Source organism: Mastacembelus armatus, chromosome 7, assembly GCF_900324485.2.
Source record: "Mastacembelus armatus chromosome 7, fMasArm1.2, whole genome shotgun sequence".
Classification (NCBI taxonomy): domain Eukaryota; kingdom Metazoa; phylum Chordata; class Actinopteri; order Synbranchiformes; family Mastacembelidae; genus Mastacembelus; species Mastacembelus armatus.
This window is the reverse complement of record NC_046639.1, coordinates 8,577,637-8,601,049: the sequence shown is the minus strand read 5'-3', so window position 1 is coordinate 8,601,049 and position 23,413 is coordinate 8,577,637. Positions and strand designations below refer to the sequence as shown.

General features: G+C 39.8%; 2 protein-coding genes across 2 annotated transcripts; one reads left to right on the top strand and one right to left on the bottom strand.

Moving 5' to 3' along the window:
• Positions 1-639: 639 nt before the first annotated feature.
• cs (citrate synthase) lies at positions 640-9,843 on the top strand. The gene is made up of 11 exons (XM_026331781.1): positions 640-807; positions 3,564-3,614; positions 3,821-3,928; positions 4,615-4,680; positions 5,077-5,208; positions 5,601-5,789; positions 6,016-6,215; positions 6,469-6,598; positions 7,203-7,304; positions 7,516-7,725; positions 7,827-9,843. Exons 1-11 carry the CDS (start codon positions 757-759, stop codon positions 7,995-7,997), a joined length of 1,410 nt encoding a protein of 469 aa, XP_026187566.1. The 5' UTR covers positions 640-756; the 3' UTR covers positions 7,998-9,843.
• A 993-nt stretch (positions 9,844-10,836) lies between these two features.
• coq10a (coenzyme Q10A) lies at positions 10,837-17,159 on the bottom strand. Its single transcript, XM_026331782.2, has 5 exons — positions 16,524-17,159; positions 15,238-15,387; positions 14,945-15,137; positions 14,024-14,125; positions 10,837-13,395 (listed from the first exon to the last, which is right to left on the bottom strand). The coding sequence occupies exons 1-5, from the start codon at positions 16,664-16,666 to the stop codon at positions 13,228-13,230; spliced, it is 756 nt and encodes a 251-aa protein (XP_026187567.1). The 5' UTR covers positions 16,667-17,159; the 3' UTR covers positions 10,837-13,227.
• Positions 17,160-23,413: the final 6,254 nt, after the last annotated feature.

The window sequence follows — 23,413 nt, the reverse complement described above, 5'->3', positions numbered from 1 at the left end:
TCACTGTAGTTGAACAGATCTGTTTCTGATTACATTTATTAATGCTAATGCATGGTAAATACTGACTTTGCTGATCCTGAACACCAAAAAAATACCAGATTTAAATAGCATAGAGGCAGCCTAGAGTAAACATAATGTGATTGTAGGTTGTTCTTTTTTTTTTTTTTCAAATGAGTTGAGCCCATATTAAAATCAGATAACCAAGTCACTATGACTTCATTTTAATATTCCTAATTGATCTTAATACCACATTTTCAGTAGAGGTCACTGTATTGGAGACACATGCACACGCCCTCTAACTGCATATGTGCAAAGTCAGGGTTTGTATTTATACGTGATAAACAACAATTCACGTGAAATCGAGAGTCTTTGTTAGATTATCGAGACATGAGTCATTGGAGCAAATGCTTCATCAGCATTAATCATATAATCCACTGAACGAAACAGGCTATTAGTAGGACACCTTACAATGGTTGTTTTTGAACACACCCTGATCTTAAGCTATCGTCACATACAGAGGTAGGGTCTCTATCCAATCAACGCGCTTCCAATAGTTCTCCAGCCAATCAGAACCCTTTACGCCATCGCTCCGATCCGGCCCATCGTCCAATCAGCTACGCTGCTACTTGCGGGCCTGAATCCCTTTTCAACCTTCTGCTTTCTGGAGGGGCACCTTCAACCAGCTCCACGGGGCACTGGCAGCGGCGTCTTTAGTTGTAAAAGAATTAGTGGAATTACCTGTTTTAATTAGACACAATGTCTTTTCTGACAGTCAGCAGGCTAGCGTCGAAACTCCTCAATTCAAAGGTAAGCGGTCGAGAGACGGCCTCAATGCCACTTTCTCAGTTGTGGTCGTTATCGGGGAAGCTAGCGTTAGGCTAGGCGGCTAAAGACTTAGTTAATGGCAAACTAGCCTAGCTAGCTTAGCCTTGGGAACCACATTGCAAAACGCTGTTGACTAAGAACATATCTGGTAGTTGGCCTAACTCTGTAAGTGGTTTGGGTGACGGTGTTACAGCTCGCTGTTTTACATAATGTCAACGCGTCTGAGTCATAGCGGTAGTAGTGCTAGAGAAGTTAACTATCGTAAGCGTAAATGTTTATGCTGGCCTGGTGTTACCACAGCCTGGGCATTTTCTGTAACCAGTAGTGAACCGAGCATGGTAACTTTGAATTCTAACATGAGTCCAGTCCGTCTACCAAACTCCTTTCGCTCTTAGCAGAACATATGTATTTTGAAAGGTTAGGAACGCTTTGATTGCCAGCTTTAACTTTCTATTTTTCACCACCCCGTTGACCTTCACGTTTCAGCCAGTTATTTAACGCCGCATCTTTGATCAGGTACTCGAGATAGGTGGTATGTTTTTGACAATTCTAAAGTTTCTTACTTGGCACTAAAAGAGACACATACTTTAGTTAGTGTAGATTCATAAGTCTAACGTCAGTTTAAAATGTCTAATCTCAATTGGCAGATCTTACTTTAACAGTAACTGAATCCATCAAACTACTATCCTTTAAAGGTTTAGTATGGTCGAGGCCAGCCTGCTGAAACACTGCCAGGTACTGATAAAGTTGGTGTCCATAGTAACTGTGACCTTTCAGTGACTAACCTACTGTCTTATTCCACTGACCTCTGAGCCTACCTGCATTTAATGATCATTGTATCAGCATCTCACCATTTATGAAGTATTTATTATTCCTCCCCTTCTCATAGAATTATTTATATCTGATCTCCAAACTGAGCGCTGCTGTGTCCTTCTTATCACTCTTGTAATTAGGAATATGTGCAGCTAACCTGTGTCACAGTCACCCTTTCCCTCTTATCAGTTGTAATCTTTGCTCTGGAGATTTTTTTAGTAAGCAATTTTTTGCAATTGCATAACATTCATTGATGATAACATTTATTGGCACTAATCTATGACTAAAAGTCATGTGATTAAAATTGTGAGCAAGGGAATTGTAGTTGTAGATGTCTCATGATGTCCAGATAACTTGAGTTTTATAGAAGAGATAACTAATTCTGTTTCCCTTTGTTCAAATGTCAAAACTTGCTTCTTAAGACTGCAAAAGAAGAGGTGGCAATCAAGATTTAGCAAGTGTTCAATACAAGGTTTTATTTTTGTTTTTAGAATTTAAAGTAATTTTAGGCTTTTTACACTTAGCAGTTGACAAAATATAGGCTAGTTTGCTTTCAGAAATGTTTCTTCTTCTGACTAGATTGCATTTTAATTTTATTTAGGAGCATGTTAAGTCACTATTTTCTTGAGATTCTTAAACACAGCCTTGGTTGAATCATTTACCCTTCTTTGCTGTGTATTTGCTCTAATCTATCTTCAGGGCAGGTGGAAGCTGGGAGTGACTGAGTGAAACTGCTGCTCTATATTTAAGGCCCTGAGCTGTTACATAATCTCGCTCACTCTCAGTGCTGTGTAGAGTATGTATGGTGAAGCCAGATCCTAACTTTTTGTGTCTGTGAGCCTTCTCAGTCTTTTATCCTCTCCAACCAGTTATGGATATGTGTAGGTGATCCCACTGGGAGCAGATCCAGTTCTCCCTTGTCCCTTAGACTCCTCCTCTCCTATTGATTTTTTTTTTAAATGAACTCCATTCAGATTGGTATACTTCAGACACATCTGTAACCAGTGCCCATAGCTTTATAATCTATCCCACACCCTTCAAGTTTTGTCTAGATTCTATGACTTAATGCATATTTAATTAAAGACAATGTGTGCTTCCTCAGTGTAATGTTTTAACCATCACATTGTTCATCGGGTGCTCAAGATGTTATCAGTCTTTTTTTTTTTTTTTTGTCCCACCAACAGCACTTAAGCCTAAAGTTATTCTGTTTCTTGTAATATAATACAAGGAAATGTACCAAGATAATTAACTGCTTAGTATTTTTTGGTTGAAATTGTTGCTGCATAGTTTACTTTCAAACATGTCAATCAGGTAGGTGATTGTTGCAGCTCTAATTTTCAGAATGGAACTTTAGTCTGTCATACACCATTAAAATCATCTGACTCACTATGGGATGTCATGAATGGCTGGCCTGTAATTTAATTAAGACTTAAATCTGAAAGAATACAACAGTATGGCCTTGAAGTGTGTATATATTGGTGTCTTTGTTTTCAGGGGCTGCTTTAGAATGATAAAAAGCAGTCATTCATAATGACAGTTGCAGGATGATTGTGTGGCATGTGATTTTTTTTTTTTTTTTTTTTTTTTTTTTTTTTTTAAATAACTTGAAACATATCATTGGCAGTTGGTTACAACACCTTTCTTTCTGAGAGTGCCCAGAGAAATTGACCACTCAGAGGATGATTGACTGAAAGTCTGTCTCTGCTTTGAACTGCAGGACATTCAACAGAAACAATGATATCATATATGTTCAGGCCTGTTTTACTCACAAAGTAATAGAAAATCACAATGTTATCACAATGGCATGTTATAGCTCAAAATAGTTGAGCGGTTACAAGGTGGTCTCAGTTCATATATAAGCAACATTGGTCTATGAAGATTTGTCATGGTATTAATACTCAAAATCCTATTTCTGTCTTGCACAGAATGCCACTTATTTCCTTGTGGCTGCCAGAAATGCTAGCGCTTCAACAACAGTAAGTACATTCACTTCACTGCAAGGTTGTGTACCTGTTTAAAAGTTATTACTGTTTTTAGTAGTACTTGGAAAAGGTAAAGTATTCTTGTCAGTATGTTTACATAAAACATGTGTAGTAACCTCAGTTCTCATGAGAGGAATGTTTTCTCATTTGAGTAGGTGTTTGATCAGCAGCATCAGTGATTGAATGTTTTGTTTTTACAGAATCTGAAGGATGTTCTGACAGACCTTATTCCTAAGGAACAGACCAGGATCAAGAACTTTAAACAACAGTATGGCAAAACTAACATAGGACAGATTACTGTTGACATGGTAAGTTACCTGTGAGATGTTGGACAAAGTACATTTACATATATGTTAAGCAATTAGAATACATAAAAGAGCAACAAACAATTGAAAAACTAAGCCTTTACACTTGGTTAATTTAGGCAGGAGCATTCAGGCCATGACACAGTTTAAACATGGCCTGATGACCTCACCTGAACCATCCATGCTTGTTTAGCTTAATTTACTGTTCATTCATGTCACTCAGGTTAAAATATGAACCTGCTTCCTGCCAATAGACATTGTAGCTGAGTCACTCAAACGTCTAGTGCATGTTGGCAATGTGAAACTTAGACTGCTCCAATATACACTCACCCACACACACCACTGCAACAACTGCGTCATCCTCTACTGTTTATTATTCCCTCTTGGCAACAGACCAGAGGTCACGCTCCTCACCTGTAGCTGGGAACGATAGGAGTTTTAGAAGAATTTGGTGATTTCAGTCGAAAAACAAAAAGGAAGCATATAGCTGAGGCCTGACCTTTTCAAGTGAATGTGTTTATTATCAGTTTTCAAACACAATGTGTTATTATGTCTATAAACACAAAATAGGCTATTTTGTATATTCTTTGTAAAAGACTTGGTACCCATTAATAACCAAAATCAAAAACTGTTGAGCTTCAAAAATATGTAATTGTAAAACACTGTGTTTTATGCATTTTTATCCACAGCTCTATGGGGGTATGAGAGGGATGAAGGGTCTGGTATATGAGACCTCTGTGTTGGATCCTGAAGAGGTCAGTATTGGTGCTTGACTGATAAATCAGCCAGTCCAGTATATTACATCATATTGGCTATTGGAAAATACAGGAAATTGCTGGATGTCAAGCTGGGTTGGGGTCAGTTAGAAACACTGTCACAATTAAACACTTTGCCACTCATGAGCTAAATAAGTTGTTTCTATGATCACTGTCACTATGTATTTATTTTGGTTACAATTTTGAAAATAAATCTGAGATTTGTATTGTTTGTTGTCTATGTTGTGTGAAACCGTTAACTGATATATTGCTATTGGACTTCAAGTAACAAATATAATCAGTGTCAGCCTCAGAAATCAGTGAGCTCTAGTACTACAATGTTCTACAATGTTCACATCATTTTTTTGTCTCTTCCGCTCTCTGCATTGATAACAGGGGATCCGTTTCCGAGGCTACAGCATTCCAGAGTGTCAGAAACTGCTGCCTAAAGCTCCAGGAGGAGAGGAGCCACTGCCTGAGGGTCTCTTCTGGCTGCTGGTCACAGGACAGGTGCCCACTGAGGAGCAGGTGAGTGGAACAGGGGTGCTAGTGCTGTTCATTCATTAAACCTGTCAGTGCTGATATTTCAGGCATTGTGGGTCAGATTGATTCAGCATTTTCTAAATTAAATATTTGTACAGAATAATACAATTAAATAATGCAATTAAAGATTAGATGAATGGTGGCATATGTGAAGGGTAACTAGGTGTTTGACAAAACTGCCTTATCCAGACTGGATATATGATATTTTGTAACTGCAAAACCAAGTGCACTCTGTATCTTATAGTATTTTTTGTTGCTGGAAGCTTTCTCCTTTAAGAGTGATAAACTGTCTGGTCTTTCTTGCTGACTTGTATACTCGAGCAGAAAAGCAAGTCTTTCAAGTCCCATAGATACATTGTTTGGCTCTGTTCCTCTAGGTGAACTGGTTGTCCAAAGAGTGGGCGAAGAGAGCAGCACTTCCCTCTCATGTCGTCACCATGTTGGATAATTTCCCCACAAACCTGCACCCCATGTCTCAGTTCAGCGCTGCAATCACAGCTCTGAACAGTGAGAGCAGCTTTGCACGAGCATACTCTGAGGGGGTCCACAAGTCCAAGTATTGGGAGGTATGTGGACACATGTACTTCATCTCATGTCAGCGCAAACAGCTTGGCACCAGCACTGGAAATATCAGTCTCATTGCATTTGGTACAGTCATCTATGGTCCTTCATTTACATCAACCCAGCAACTTTGTTTCATTTTGTGAAAAGCATTAGTTTCACAGGGTTGTTGGCATTACTGTGGAGCTTTGGTCTGCTTTCACAGTCTGTTACATTGGTTCTTTCCCTTAGTTTGTCTATGAAGACTCCATGGACCTGATTGCCAAGCTGCCCTGCATTGCTGCCAAGATCTACCGCAACCTGTATCGTGAAGGCAGCAGCATTGGAGCCATTGACTCTAACCTGGATTGGTCCCACAACTTCACCAACATGCTCGGCTACAGTGATTCTCAGTTTACAGAACTAATGAGGCTCTACCTTACCATCCACAGGTGCCACTGGAAACACTTCCTCAAAGATTATGACCTGGTTTTCATTTTTAACTGAGTATCTCTGCATTTTCTGGGGAGTTTTAACTTATTTTAATTTTAAACAAAGTTTAGAAATTTATTGTATATTAAAAGGCCAGTATATTTACAATCAAGTGCAATGGTGGTGCATTAACTGCTAAGTGATAAAGTTAAGCATGTGATAAAGTTTTTTGTTTTTTAATACTGGATTTTTTTTTTTATAATTATGTTACAGTGATCATGAAGGAGGCAATGTCAGTGCTCACACCAGCCACTTGGTGGGCAGTGCCCTATCTGACCCCTATCTGTCCTTCAGTGCTGCTATGAATGGTCTGGCTGGTCCTCTGCACGGCCTGGCCAATCAGGTATGTCTGACTGAAATAGCTTTTTTTTTTTTTTTCTTTTCTTTTTTTTTTTTTTTTTAATTTAAATTAACTTTTCACATGTGGGAAATGGAGCATTGTCAGCTTCTAATATGTTCCAGCAGGAAAAGTATTTAATTTCCACTTAACTGTTTCAGTTTCAGGGTCCTGGCCTAGGTTATTGTTAATGTTATTAGTTACACCTATACTACTCACTCATAAGTTTGTTTCCATCCTTGAATGCTGCTAAAATGTTGCTTTTTTGTTGTTTTAAAACATTGACAATAAAGATCTGTTCTTTCTGTACTTCTGTACAAGTTAAAATGTCTGCTGTGTAGACTGCCGGTCAAACAGTTTTTTGCGCGTGACTCACACATAACAGTTTAGGATAGTGTTTCTCCTCCCCATCAGTGCAGAATTTTAGGCTCACTTCAGAGACTTTAATAAATAAGTTTGACTAGTTGCAGTTGAATAATTCCATCTGATATTACAATAATCAACTGAGACTCAGAAATTTGGTATTTGGAATGATAATTGTATTTAATGATTATACACGGTTTAGAAACATATTTAGAACTTATCAATATGTATTTTCTTTCTCTCACAGGAGGTGCTGGTGTGGCTGACTGCCCTGCAGAAGGAGCTGGGGGGAGAGGTGTCAGATGAGAGGATGAGGGATTACATCTGGAACACACTCAAGTCTGGAAGGGTAAAAACACACCATGACCAATTGTAGCTGTCTTTTGTGTGTGTGCATGTGTGTGTGCGTGTGCGTTTTGTTTTTTTGCACTCACATTCAGAACAAATCTGGCAAGTATGGTTTATAAAATCCTGGATGTCTCCTATACTGCCATGATTTTCTGGCCTATACCCTATGTCCATATATTTCATTATTGTTATGATTATATGACTGGCTGTAGGTTGTACCAGGTTATGGTCATGCTGTCCTGAGGAAGACTGATCCACGTTACACCTGCCAGCGTGAATTTGCTCTGAAGCATCTTCCCAACGACCCCATGTTCAAGTTGGTTGCCCAGCTTTACAAGATTGTGCCCAATGTGCTCCTGGAGCAGGGTAAGGCCAAGAACCCCTGGCCCAATGTGGATGCTCACAGTGGAGTACTGCTGCAGGTAAAACATCACACGTGTGGTGGCTCTTAATTATAGGTTTGTCATCTTATAGCAGCAAATCCAGGTCTTGACATGCCTGACCTTCTCTCCCCTGTCTGCAGTATTATGGAATGACTGAAATGAATTACTACACTGTGCTGTTCGGTGTGTCCCGAGCCCTCGGTGTGCTGGCTCAGCTGGTGTGGAGTAGAGCCCTGGGATTCCCCCTGGAGCGCCCCAAGTCCATGAGCACAGATGGACTGATGACACTGGTGGGAGCCAAATCGGGCTGAAGAACCACCTGAAAGCAGCTGGGGGTTAGTGTAAAGGGTGGGAGGAGGTGGAAACATCATAAGGCAGACACAAGTTGTGTCATTTCCATCCCCAGAGATTCAATGGGATTCAAAGAGACAGTACGCTTTTAATGTCATGTCAGAAATGAAGGGCCTTTTAATTCCTCACATTGTTAGTGTTTAAGTGTGTTTAGTTAACCACTGACATGGTTTCCCATTATGTCTTCTTGTTTGGAAGGTCAAGAGTTCAAACACACATGCATGTAACCCTTAATAAGCTCAACCTGTGTACCATTATGAGTCTGCTAGCATCACTAAGATTTCCCCTGCACAGTGTCTGCATCTTTCTTGTTGAGCACTGGGTCTGAACTATAAACAAACTGGCATTCAAAGTGAAATGTCAGAGGGAATTACACGTCCTTTGTATTTCTACAAATATCTAGAGTTAAATCCGTGACTCTACCCTTGCAGCTTTTGGCTAGTGTTTTGAGGATGTCCCCAAGCAAAAGACCTTCTGATGAAGACACTAAATTTGGATTTTCTTCTGTACAGTGTCATTCCACCCAGTTTGTCAATTCATTTCACTCCCATTTACTCTATGAACACTCCAGCTTAAAAAGGTCCTAAAGGTAGAATTAACAAGCTGTTCAAGAGAAACATTCAGAAGCATTAAAATCAGTTAAAAGATACTGACCCTTTAAATCTTTGATCTCCCCCTTTTCTCCAACTAGTTCAACTAGCTTTTTTCTTTTTAATTATGATTTGTTTTGCCTCTATGATCAAAATAACTTTATATATAATTTCCATCTGGTCTTCCTCTGGTTTGTTAACATGCTTTCCTATTGTTAATGGGTTTCTGTTCAAATGGGCTCCTGAATGTTAGAGAATCAATAATAATGTACATTAACAGTGATCTGAGTAAAGGGTGTTGTAATTGGCAGCCTGTATGTGAATCCTTAAGAGCAAGCTTGAAGGAGAAGTGGGGCAGGTGGGGCTTTGTATCTTGAAGTCCTGTTATATTTGAGTATGTTTTTTACTTTATCCCCAAAGGAGAGTGCTTTGAACATCAACTGCTCCAAAATGAGCACTTGCTTGATTGGATCTTCTAATTTGTAGTAGTAGAAACCCCCAGATTGATAGTGTCCTTTATACACATTTGTGTTGAATATGTATAAAACTATAATCTTTGGGCTTCATTTTGTGGTTCTATTTATATTTTGTGTACATAGGTATATATATGTATAGCTTGAATGTATGGGCTTGATCAATTGCTTGTAATAACCATAATTGTTACCATAGTTTACCCAGAGTGTGGTAGTATCCAGTCTCACTGGTCACAAATATTTTGACAATGAACAAAAAGACAAACTGCAGCTATCTTGTATATACATGATTTCTTTCCTAGCGCTGTGGGCTTAGCCGGTGCTGTTTTTTCAGGTGTTTCACTTGAATGTTTTGAGCTTGCTCTTAAGTTTTGGGTTTGTCAACACTCCATTTTCCTGTAGTTCCTCTTGCAACTTTTTTTTTTTTTGTCACCATTCTTGCTGTGTTAGTTCACGCAGATGATTTGTTGTCTTTGCTACTATGTTCCTTCTAGCTTTAGGCTAAGGCATGTTTTGAGTTTAATGTAGTGTTCTTCCATGTGCCAGGATGTTCAAGCGATGAGGTTATTTTGATCATAGAGGAGCACAAAGGTTGTACATGATAACTGGGGGAATTCATTGTAGATAGTCTACAGTGAAACACTTGGGGATGGGGCTGGAAGGGTCAAACGGGCAAGAAAAGCTTGAAGAGCAAATATGGGAAAACCTTAAATAATGAAAAATAAAGGTTTTTATTAACGCTTGTTTTCTCTTGTTTGTCATTTAGAAATGTGCGTGTGAAGTAATGCAGGTCATAAGCCTTTAACACAAGTCATTTTGACATGTCTCAATAGGTAATCAAAAGACCTTTTGAGCTGCTCTGGGTTCTGTCTTTTCCTTCTGCTTGCTAGCTGCTGGTCTGACCAGAGGCATTGATAATGCTGTTAAGAGCTCCTGTTCTTTTCCTGTTGCTATATGTCAGAATATCTGCTGTGGGAAAACAAACATTTGGTCTCACCATGAAGGTACAGCAGGTAACTGCAGTTCTCTCATATCAATAAATGATAGAGCTGAAGACACAACCACTGAAGAGTGAGGTGAATGTTGTGTCCACAGAGCTGTTTTATCTTCTGTCTTTTCTGTGAATTCCTGTCATATCTGTAACATGAGGATGACCCTGACAACACACTTGGTCTCTTAGCGAATTCTCATGCAGTGTCTTTTTTTAAACATCCAGTCTGTGACTGGGGTTCTTGAGTGTGCTCTGTTTGAGGGTTAAATTTGAATTTGTGTCATCAGTTCTGCATCTTCGTCAGTGAAGGGACTATTCTTGTGAAGCCTGACTTTCTTAATAAATGCAGTTGGCATGATCAAGAAATAAGGTGGTTTAAATGCCCACCTCTGCTATGTGCAGTTATTAATAGCTGGCCCACATACCATTCCTGCACTCTAGTTTCTTCCTGTCAACTGGCTTTTAGAGGACTGTCCACACAGTCACTGGGGCCATACTGATGCTGCATGTGTGCACTTTGTGGTGTCAAAGTCAGAACTTAAGAATCTCAACTTTAATGCTTACTATGTCATAAAAACGTAGCCCAAAAATGCATCAAGTTTGTTCTGCACAGTAAAGGGTACTGCAATTTAAAAAAAGAAAACACTACTAAAGTCACTAACCCCAAATCAATCAGATTCTTCAGTCCCTCCCAAACTAATTCAAAACTGCACACACAAAAATAATTGCCAGTTTTTTTTATTTAAATAAAGCTCAAATAAACCCTCAATATTTACAAAGATACATTTGAACTTGAAAATAAAAAATGGTTGGACTGCAAAGCAAGATAAATATTTTTCTATTGTACCACTTCCTCAGTCAGTGACTAATGCTACATCCTTGTGGATGTACTAGGCCACCAATATTCATGGAGTCATCACATATACAATTTGACAATTTAGTGCAGCGATGAAGGGTTTAGGTGACCATATAGTTCTGTTTATACTTTATTTCCAATGTTACTGATGGCAAGATTTATTAAAGGCTTCTGAGTACTGACATCTACACTTATTAAACCAGAGAAGAAATCTGCATGCTCAATATAGAATAGCTCTAGAAAAAAAAAGAAGGGGGGTAAAGTTGTATAGCTATGAACGCTGACAATGTGAACACCATCCCTGTCTACTGGAGAGGATGAAAATATGACATTCTACTTTACCGCTTTAAATATATATAACACTCTGGCATTTAACATTGCTTTTAATAGGTATTTTAACATTGATGAACAGATTTAATTCTTTACCATTCTACATGCAATGATGATTAGGTATCCCTTCTTTACCAAATCAACTTGACAGAAAAATTAAAATAACACATCAACTTGAAGCCAAATTCCAGCTTTGAAAATACAGAACCACTGTTCAGTTTTAATATAGTATGACTTGACAAAATTGAAAGGCGTATTGCAACTATTTAAATATGGCAAATACAATCAATTTTATTAGCCCTTTCATGGTATAAAACAATGGGCTTCTTATTGTAAATATGAAATCTTAATTCCCAGCCAATTGTAGTTATGCCAGTGCAATGCAACATGTAAACACTAGAAACATGTCTATATCTGCCTTTTTTTTGTTACATCCATGCATCATTATGTATATAAATAAATGCTAGAACTTCCCAGAATAAGCATGAAACCCATAGACAATGATAAATGGTTGATGTTTTATTCTAAAGCCCAACAGTGTATTTTATACTGACATCATACATGACAGAGCCATGAACATCCTTCTGATGACCTTTAGGAGATGGACCACACAACACAAAAAGCAAGGATGTGGAAGCTTCTACAACAGTTGTTTTAAACTGCTTATTTTCACCTAAGTAATCAATAAGAGCATTAAAACTATGACATAATCAGATTACCAATGACTATGCCACAGCATGACATCCTATTCAGCAACTGGTTATTTTAGATATCTACTATGTACATGATTAAAAGCAGCATTAAACTGTGTTTAAATATTCTGGTGTGTGGTTCGAAATGCCATCTTTTATTTCTAGTCTTTAACAGTGTAAATATCTGTCCAGCATATATCCCACCTCTCACCTGATTGTGAACTGGGATCACCCTGCCCCACAGTGCCTCCCCAGGAAAGGTGGTCTAGCTAACTGATGGATGGAACTGTTTGAATGTGTAAAATCTAATTATACATTTATCAAACATACACATTCATACATCTGAGACATTTTTGTTGTAGTCCCATTTATAATATTTCACAGTACTCTCCAGCATTTCCATATATTCATTGTTTGTGCAAAGTCTATAAATCATCTAATAGTTACTAGTAGTACTGTGCTGTAAAATAAATCATTATTAAAATTGGCAGGCCAAGTCAATGTCCAACAACACAATCCTCACAGCACAACAGCCAAGTTGAAAATAAAATTGAGGGCACAGGTAACTAATGGCACATTTAATGTGAACCCCAATAAAACAATAAAAATGTGCATATAATCACTGATGAGAAAAAAAAAAAAAAAAAAAAAAAAAAATCAATGAATTATTTTGCATGTTTCACTACATTATATTAAAACTTCCATAGGAAAAAGAGCAAATGGTGAAAGTAAAGGCAGAGAAAATACACTTTCCTAATTTAGTATGATCAGCTGACTGCAGTGCTGAAGTTAAACTACAAATTGAATAGCGTGGGAAGTAACCCTAAGGTCACAGTGAACTGTAAGCCTGAATCAGTAGGCTTTTGTAGAAAAATAAAAAGGGTATTTTAAGTGTCACTGTGCTGTTCATTTTAAATAATAGTCGACTCTCTACCATTGGTGACGTGATGTTGAAACAATTTACTGTTTTTGTTTACATAAATACAGCTTGTAACTGCCAAGGAGCAATGGTTCCTTCTGCTAAACAAGAATCCTTTAAGTGGAGGTAGACAGAAAGTGGACAGACTTAACACAGATAGCAGGGGGATAAGCAAGGATTCGTCAGGGCTGAAATAAAAAGAATTATTAATATTCTAACATTTTCAGGAGCTGCAGCAGTAGGATCCTGAAAAGGGAGGGGAGGGGAATTAGGTTAGAGTGGATAAAGGGAACAAGGGTTGGTAGGGTTTAAGGCCAGGTGATGACACAGATGCAGAGATCACGTCTGATGCACCTCGTGAAACATCAGCTCTCGTGGGATACGAGTCTCTGGGCCATAGAGCTTACAGGCTCGCCGCTCAAATGCAACAACATTCTGCTTCACAACCTCATCGAAGAACATGGTGGCTAACTGGGAGTGCAGCAACGATCGGAACTCAAAGGATATCTGATGAAGGCACACAAATGATCATCTTTTCAGTATTGGCCAGCGTGAGTAGAGGACTTACTAAAAACATGACAAATAAGGCACATACAATAGTCTGAATTGGAATAGTTCACAATTTTGGATGGGCCATACCACTCTCATGATAAATGTGAAGCTATGACCTAGACAGTTGACTAAGCTTAGCATAAAGAGTGGCATTAGAAGTAGCTCTTTCCAGTGGAAACAATGGTTATGTGAGGAACAATTTCTTATCTAGAACTGACTTCATGTTTTGTTATCTGCTGTCTGAGAACTAGTCCTGTGTATACCCTTCTGTAACATCACAACTTGTTTCAATTGTTTATCTTTTGCAAGCATTTAAACATGCATGTTGCATGGGCTTTTGTAACCTTTTGTAACTTTTGGACTCACCCAGGCTGGCTGTTTCCCCTTGCTTCTAGTCATAACGCTAAGCTAATTGTCTGCAGCTTCACAGTTAGTGTACACCTCTGAGAGTGGTACAGCAATATCCTTATTTAACTCAGCAACAAAGTGGATAAACATTTGACCCTTAATGTCAAATTACAAAAGACACAGAGAGAGACAAAGAATCTGATATAAATAAGGAAGCAAGGTGCACCCTACTTACAGAAAAGTCTACCGTGCACGTGCGAGGGTACCCAGGAATGCCAGGACTAAAGCGCCATATTGTCTCGAGGTGATTGAACAGCTTTCCGTCTGTACACACTGCCTAAAAATTCACCCAAAAGAGAAACACTCATTAGGAATGGGAATTTCGAGAAACAGCTGTTTGCTGACTTTAGAAGCACTACTCAGTATTTCAACTATATTTTGTAATGGGTCTTGCTTTCTGGTACTTTTCTTAGGTTTAAGTTGGCTTTAATATACTGCTCAAAAAATTAAGGGAAAACAGAGATCATACATCAGATGCTGACCAGACCATCACTGACCCACCACCAAACTGGTCATGCTGGATGATGTTACAGACAGTAAAGTGTTCACCACAGCATTGCCAGACTCTTCACACCTAGCACATGTGCTCAGTGTGAACCAGCTCTGATCTGTGAAGAGAACAGGGCGCCATTGGCAGACCTGCCAATCCTGGTGTTTTATGGTGAATGCCTGTCAAACTGCACAGTGCTGGGCTGTGAGCGCAAGTTGCAGTAGAGGACACCAGGCCCTCATGCAGTGATGATCGAGTCTGTTTCTGATCACGCACACCAGTAGTTGGAGGTCATTTTGAACGGCTCTCACCGTCCTCCTCTTGTGTCCTCTGTCACATACAAAACAATTTTCTTTTTGGGGGTTCTCTTGCTTTTGCTTGTCTGTTGTCACTTTTATTTGCACTGAAGCACGTGAAAATGATTTACTTGTGCGTCCTACATTTTGACTAATATCCCTGAAGTTTAACTGACTTGGTCTGTGATGATTAGGTGTTCCTTTAATTTTTTTTAGTTGTCATTTCAGCAGTGTCAAATACAATTGGCCACCATAAAATGAGACTACTGTCATTTATAGGACTGACAGACTCCTTGAAGCTTACACTTACTTTGACCAGATGAGGCCGGACACTCGTGATCATAGATGTGTACCTCTCCACCACTGGAGGGAAACCCACTTCCAGCTGGGCTTTGGAGTGGCCTGCTCTTCTCATGATAGTTTGGGACTTTTTGCACCAGGGCACAAAGTGCTTGTACTCGTCAACATTGGCCACAACATCATACATTTCCTGCATAGAAAACCTGTGACAGCAAGTATTGCAATGTAAATTAATAATAATAAAAAAATAAATTAAAAAAACTCTCAAAGGTAAAGTATTTGTAACCCATACTGGAAAATTACCCAACTATCCTGCGCTCAGAGTACTCTTGTCTTTTGTTGGTGAGGCTGATAAAGTTTCTGCTTTGGGGAATAGCTGTCATTGTATCCACATCTTGAAAGCAAAGCACTCTGGGAGTTCTTGTCATCAAAATGCCACAAGAGGACAAGTGTCTGAAAGGCAAGAGGAAACACTGTGTGAACTTCATTATGGAAAGGCTGCAACACACGGACAGTAACAACAAAAATAGAACCCAACCTTCCAGTTAAAAGCTACTAAGGTCAATGATGCTGTTATGAGTTGGACCTCTTTTTAAGAATAGCAAAAAGCTATGTCATATGTTCATCAATAACAATATTTTCTGAGAATATTGCTATGTAGTATATAATTTATATCATTGTGTTTCCATTTTATATCACAAAGACAACATATACTATGAACCACAGGATATGGCACAAACCTCCCTGTGGACGCACTCAATACAAAAAATATACTGCTGATGTCAACGGATGCTGACAATCCATGTTGTCCAATATTAACTAGCTATTTCAGCTAATTACAGCTGATTAGAAAGATTCTGACAACCTTTTGTTTGCAGTAGTAACATGTCAGTCTCACATCAGTCAAATTATAATAAAACTAACTTTAAAATATAACACAATGAATAAAAAAGGTAAGATAGGATGGGATGAGCTTTATTAATCCCTGAAGGCAAATTCAGGAATCTATAAATCTATATATATATATATATATAAAAATACACAATACAACACAATACACATTAGTAGACTACCTTGTAATAGCCCTGTCCAAAACGCTTTTTACAATCTTATAAAACAATGTTACAAATGCTTTATTGTTATAAACTTATATTGAGGAGCAAGTACTGGATACTGGTAACATAGATCTGACACGTAGGGGCATCAAAATCATAAAAAGCGCTTGTCTTAATGAAAAAAGCTACGGTAATGCTTAATTATCACAGTACAACACCAGTTACACCTCATGTCAATCTACTTAGAAAAAACAAGTGATTCACCTGCTTTAGTGCAAATTAAAGTGTCAAACAGGTGCAATGAAGAGGCAAAAGCAAGAACACCCCAGCAAAGTAGGGAATGGCTTTACTGTATTGTTTAATGTAATGAAGAAAAATAATGAAATTAAAAAAAAACCAGGGGTGAAATACGTTTTAAAATGACTCAGTTTTTATATTATTTAGCCGCTGAGATAGTATTCACATCTCTTCATTTCAAAAACAACCAAATATGTAAGTGGCCCAGGAGTACCCAGACCTCCATCACAGGCTCACCTGATGTTTTGACGCAGGCATCCTCTTGGCACCGCTGGACGACACGAGCGAGGGGAGCCTACAGTGGCAATCTGGAGAAAGTCACTGAATGTCCGCACACCCATGGGTAACCGCCGGGCACTAACGTTGGCCGGGGCTGCCATCAAACCAGCCCCTCGGATCCGGCCAGGTAGGGGAGATCCTTGGTCTGAGAGGCTGAGCCGGGGGTCTGCTTCAAAACCGGGATTTAAGCTTCCACTTTCAACGCCCTCGCTTCAGTCCGGATATATAAATACACACTCAGCGATGGGTGATTAAAACCACCGGCGTGTCGCGTTAGTAGACTACCTGAGCTTCAGCAAGTGTCTCCAGTCGGTTTCAGGAGCGTCCACGTACCAAGCCTCGGTTACTGCAGCCGGCTGCTAACGGGAGCTAACGGCAGCTAGCACGGGTTCATTACGAGCTGAACAACGCGACGCACAGCCGCGTTCCCCTTTGACCAGCAGTACTCACATCACTGCCCTGTAGAGGCCCGGACTCACGGCCAAGCTACAGCATGTGTGCTAGTTTCAGCCGTTAAGAAAGTTAAATACAGCTCAACCGCCGACGACCTTCTGCCGCTCACCTACCGTTAAATAAAACGCCGGTGTAGCAAACTGCCCGTTTCCTTTCTGTTGGCTTCGCCCAACCGCTCGGTGGTGAGATGCTGCCCCCAACCGTGCTGGAGGCGAACTGCTGCTCTGGTTTATTTTTATTGTGAAGCAAGTCAGCTTTTATTTATTTATTGCTCGCGGTGTTCAGGTGAATAGAGAAGATATTCCCGGAGGTAAGATGTCCATCCACACTCACCTGTGGACTCCAAATGTCATAAAAGCTGATGTTCTCTGTTGTAAATGTACAAAAAGTCCATCTTAATCAGCTTCTGCTTAACAAAAGGTTTATTTTAACCTCAAAGATTTTCTGTTGGTTAATGAAAGTTTAGTTACACTCTGCTTAAGGATTTTTTTACTTTGTCACAACAGAGTCTCAGTGTTTGTTCTGAATAAAACTGTTTGATAAAAGACTCGAGAGAGTGGTGCTTTAGTGGGCAGAGTAGTCTAGTAATTGTGGCCTATACAGCAAAAACCTAATGAAGGTGATTATTAAATTGTAAGACATCTTAAAATCAGTATAAAAATAAAAACAAAGCAATCACAGCTAATTGCTCCAGGGATCATCTTGACTTGATAGGTAGGCCTCTTGCCCTGGTAGTGGTTTGGTAGTGGTAGTGGTAAATAAATTAGATGTTGTATGACTGGGGACAGAGCTCAGTGTTTTCCCACAGGTCTGAAATATACTTGTAGTGACAAAAGTGGTCTACTACATATGGGACCTTTAACACAATTTGACATTTTGATTTATTAGATATTTCTATTAATTTCACATAATAAAGGCTACTTCACAGCTCCACACCCAACACGCTCATCCCTCTCACTGTGTGGAAAGAGTAAGACAAATAATTTTAAACTCTTTGGTGTGTATAATGGCACTGTCTGTCAGAGCACTAATCATCCACTGCAGCTCCACTGCTTGTGTATATGGGACCACCTCTGATGCTGGCAAACGTGTAGCCAGGTGCCCCCCTCTTAGCCAGTTTTTCCGGTCACATCTTGACCTGACTAGCAGGGCAAAAGAGCATACAGTGGCCAATTTACACTGAATGCATTTTTTCAGAGGCGGTATTTGCAGGAGGGTATTTAAAATGTAGTCATTTAATCAGTAGTTTGTGCTTGTCAAAATGTTTGAAGATAATTTAGTCTAGTTTTTGTTAGTCTAATTTTTCTGCTTTTGTAATATATAGCCTAAGCTACCATTGTTGCCATCTTTTGATGAAGCTTTATTCACATTTTGACTAAAATCCTGCCCGGGTATTTAGTGGACAAGCTACATTGCTGGATGACAATGATACAGATGTATTTCTTCATTGAACATCTAGAGGAAAATTTAAATGGTTGACTGCTCAGATGGATTAAATAAATTTCTTTTGATAGCAGTATGAACAACATCCACAGCACTGAATGTTAATTTATCCTTTCTGTTGAGAGATTTTAGTAGAAAAGTTTTACTGAACTGGAGCTACAGTTTGCTTTGCAATAAGACAGTCTTTAGGCTACTATATGTCGATTTGTCTATCTTTCATATTATTGTTTTGGTCTTTATTCATTAAAAATCATATAAAACAACATTTTTCAATTGTTGGTTTTTATTTCATTGAAAAATATGTAATCTTTGAATACTTCAGTTTTGGACAAATAAAAAGAATTATGATAACAAAATAATAGATGGTCAAATATAGTTGGGTGGCCTGTCCAAGTAAATTGCATGTATGGTAAACTCTGTAGTTCATGTATGCACACACAGGACAATAAAATTGGAAACACATCTGAATATACCCTGTAATCCAGTACTTCTGCACAACAGAACCGTTAACTATGATCTCAATAATAATACAATTGATTTTAAACAGTTCTGATATCCATCCATCCATCTATAGTTGCTTATTCCGAACCAGGGTCACGGGGATCTGCTGGAGCCTATCCCAGCTCTCTCTGGGTGAAAGGCAGGAGTACAACCTGGAAAGGTCACCAGTCCATCTCAAACAGTTCTGACAAAAATGTTAATAACCCTGAATACTATAAATTGTATAGTTCAATTCAATTTCAATTCAATTCAATTTATTTGTATAGCGCCAGATCACAATACAAATCATCTCAAGGCACTTTACAAAAACAAAAAACCCCAAAAAATCCCTTATGACCAAGCACTTGGCGACAGTGGAGAGGAAAAACTCCCTTTAACGGAAGAAAAAACCTCCAGCAGAACCGGGCACAGTTTGGGCGGCCATCTGCCTCGACAGGTTGGGGTGAGTGGATAGAGCAGAGAGAAAAGAACAGCAACAATAAACAACAAATAGACACTGCAAGTTGGTGGGGCCAATATCTGCACATCAGCGATATACAGCTACAGGACCAGGGGCACCTCGTCCGGTCCGGGGAGGAGAGGGGGAGAGGGGAAGGGAAGTGATGGGAGGGTTAGGGTAGGGGAGCTCAGTGCACCGATGGTCCGCAGGCAGTCTAGGCCTATAGCAGCATAACTAAGGGATGGTTCAGGGTTACCCGAAGCCAGTCCTAACTATACGCTTTGTCAAAAAGGAAGGTTTTAAGTCTAGCCTTAAAAGTACAGAGAGTGTCTGCCTCCTGAACCCAGACTGGGAGCTAGTTCCACAGGAGAGGAGCTTGATAGCTAAAGGCTCTGCCTCCCATTCTGCTTTTGGAAACTCTGGGAACCACAAGTAGACTTGCACTCTGAAAGCGAAGTGGTCTATAGGGATAATATGGTACTATGTGCAACACGGTGGATGAGTGGTTAACACTGTTGCCTCACAGCGAGAAGAGAAGGTCCTGGGTTTGCAACCTGGCCTTTTTGTGTGGAGTTTGCATGTTCTTCCTGTGCTTGCATGGGTTTACTCTGGGTACCCCGGTTTCCTCCCAAAAGTCCAAAAACATGCATGTTAAGTTGATCGGTGACTCTAAATTGCCCATAGGAGTGCGTGGGCAGCATGGTGGCTGAGTGGTTAGCACTGTTGCCTCACAGCAAGAAGGTCGTGGGTTCGCATCCAGGCCTTTCTGTGTGGAGTTTGCATGTTCTCCCTGTGCTTGCGTGGGTTTACTCCGGGTACTCCGGTTTCCTCCCACAGTCAGGTTGATTGGTGACTCTAAAATTGCCCGTAGGAGTGAGTGTGAGTGTGTGAGGTTGTCTGTCTTTGTGTGTCTATATGTGGCCCTGCGACAGACTGGTGACCTGTCTAGGGTGTACCCCTGCCTTCCACCCGAGAGAGAGCTGGGATAGGCTCCAGCGGATCCCCATGACCCTGAACAGGAAAAGCGGGTATAGAAGATGGATGGATGGATGGATGGAGTGCGTGTGAGTGTGTGTGTGGTTGTTTGTCTCTGTGTCTATATGTGACCCTGCGATGGACTGGTGACCTGTCCAGGGTGTACCCCTGCCTTCCACTCGAAAGAGAGCTGGGATAGGCTCCAGCAGATCCCCGTGACCCTGGTTAAGGAATAAGCGAGTATAGATGATGGATGGATGGTACTATGAGGTCTTTAAGGTATGAAGGAGCTTGATGATGAAGGGATTTGTATGTGAGAAGAAGGATTGTAAATTCTATTCTGTATTTTACAGGGAGCCAATGAAGAGAAGCTAATATAGGAGAAATATGATCTCTCTTGATAGTTCCTGTCAGGACTCTAGCTGTAGCATTCTGGATTACATCCAGATAGTAATGAGTTACAATAATCTAGCCTTGAAGTAACAAATGCATGGAATAGTTTTTCTGCATCATTTTGAGATAGGATGTTCCTAATTTTGTCAATGTTGCGCAAGTGAAAGAAGGCAGTGCTAGAGATTTGTTTTATGTGTGAGTCAAAGGACATGTCCTGGTCAGAAATAACTCCAAGGTTTTTCACAGAAGTGCTGGAGGCCAGGGATATGCCATCTAAAGTAGCTATAATTTTAGAAAAGCTATTCCTGAAGTTTTTAGGCCCAAATACAATAACTTCTGTTTTCTGTTGTTGCTTCTGGTCATGCAGGCCTTTATGTCAGTTAGACACGCTTGAAGTCTGGTTAACTGGTTTGTGTTAACAGGTTTCATAGATAGATACAGCTGAGTGTCATCTGCATGGCAGTGGTAATTAATGGAGTGCTTCCTAATGACATTGCCCAAAGGAAGCATGTATAAGGTGAACAGAATCGGTCCTAGTATAGAACCTTGTGGAACTCCATAACTCCACTGCGTGTGGAAGGTTCATCATGGACATGAACAAAGTGGAATCTGCCCGATAAATAGGATTGGAACCATTTTAATGCTGTTCTTGTGATACCAGTTACATGCTCCAATCTCTGTAATAAGATGTTGTGGTCTATAGTGTTGAATGCAGCACTAAGGTCTAAGAGGACAAGTATAGAAACAAGTACATTATCTGAGGCTGAGAAGATCATTGGTAACTTTTACCTGTGCTGTTTCTGTACTATGATGTTCTTTAAATACTGATTGAAAATCTTCAAATAGTTCATTCCTGTGTAAGTGGTCTGATAGCTGCTTAGCAACAGCTTTTTCAAGGATTTTAGAATTAAATGGTAGGTTGAATATTGGTCTATAATTAGACAAGACTCCTGGATCAATCCTATAGAATGGGAGGCAGAGCGTTTAGCTATCAAGCATCTCTCCTGTGGAACCAGCTCCCAGCCTGGGTTCAGGAGGCAGACACTCTCTGTACTTTTAAGGCTAGACTTAAAACCTTCCTCTTTGACCAAGCGTATAATTAGGGCTGGCTTCAGGCAACCCTGAACCATCCCTTAGTTATGCTACTATAGGCCTAGACTGCCCGAGGACCATCGGTGCACTGAGCTCCCCTACCCATATGAATGTCACTAACCTTGTGCTCTCTCTCTCCCCTAGTTTGTGCTCTCTCCCTCTCTCTCTCTGATCTCTATCTCTGTACCTTCTGCAGGTGTCCCTGGTCCTGGAGCTGTATATCGCTGATGTGCAGTTACTGGCTCCACCAACCTGCAGTGTCTATTTGTTGTTTATTGTTGCTGTTCTTTTCTTTCTCCTCTATCCACTCACCCCAACCGGTCGAGGCAGATGGCCGCCCAAACTGAGCCTGGTTCTGTTTTTTCTTCCGTTAAAGGGAGTTTTTCCTCTCCACTGTCGCCAAGTGCTTGCTCATAAGGGATTTTTTGGGTTTTTAGTTTTAGTTTTTGAAAAGTGCCTTGAGATGATTTGTATTGTGATTTGGCGCTATACAAATAAAGTTGAATTGAATTGAATTGAAATGAATTGAGTCAAGACTAGGCTTTTTGAGTAAGGGTTTGATTATTCCAGTCTTAAAGGCCTGTGGTACGTAGCCTGATACTAGAGATAAATTTACCAAGTCTAATAAAGATGAGTTCCTTAATGGCAGGGTCTTTAAGCAGTCTAGTCGGAATGGGGTCTAAGAGACACCTTGATCATTTAGATGAAGCAACTACTGATGTAAATTCAGAGAGCTCTATGGGAGAGAAGTAGAATTCAAGTGATTCAAGAGCTACTGTAGTACAAGATTAATTTATTACAGGTATAGGAAGCATCTGCATCACTGCTGAGAGCTAAGGGAACACTGGGCTCAACAGAGCTGTGACTTTTTGTCAGCCTGGCTACAGTGCTGAAAAGAAACCTGAGATTGTTCTTATTTTCCTCTATTAATGATGAATAGTATGCAGTTCTGGCTTTACAGATAGCTTTTTTATATGTTAATAGACTGTTCCAGACTAGATAAAATTCCTCTAAATTTGTGGAACGCCACTTCCTTTCCAGCCTTCGTGATGCCTGCTTTAAGGTACAAATATGTAAATTATACCAAGGGGCTAATCTCCTCTGATACACGAACTTCTTTTTCAGAGGGGCCACAGTATCAAGTGTATCACGCAGTGAGGCTACAGCACTGTCAACAATATGATCAATTTGGTAGGGAGTGGGATTGAGGCAGCTGCCCTTCACTGTGTTGGCACATGGAATAGATGTAAATAAAGATGGAATCATTTTCTTAAATTTATTAACAGTGTTGTCAGATAAACATCTGCTGTAGTGGAATATTCTTCTGAATACTGCATGATCCATCATCTTAAATTCAAAAGTTATTAAAGAATGATCTGACAAAATAGGATTTGGGGGGAAAACTAGTAGAAGAGTATATAGGCTAGGCCTTAGGCGTTGTATTGAATTACAATATATTGTATATAGGCTGGGGGCAGCATGGTGGATGAGTGGTTAGTACTATTGCTTCACAGCAAGAAGGTAGTGGGTTCACAACCCAGCTTTTCTGTGT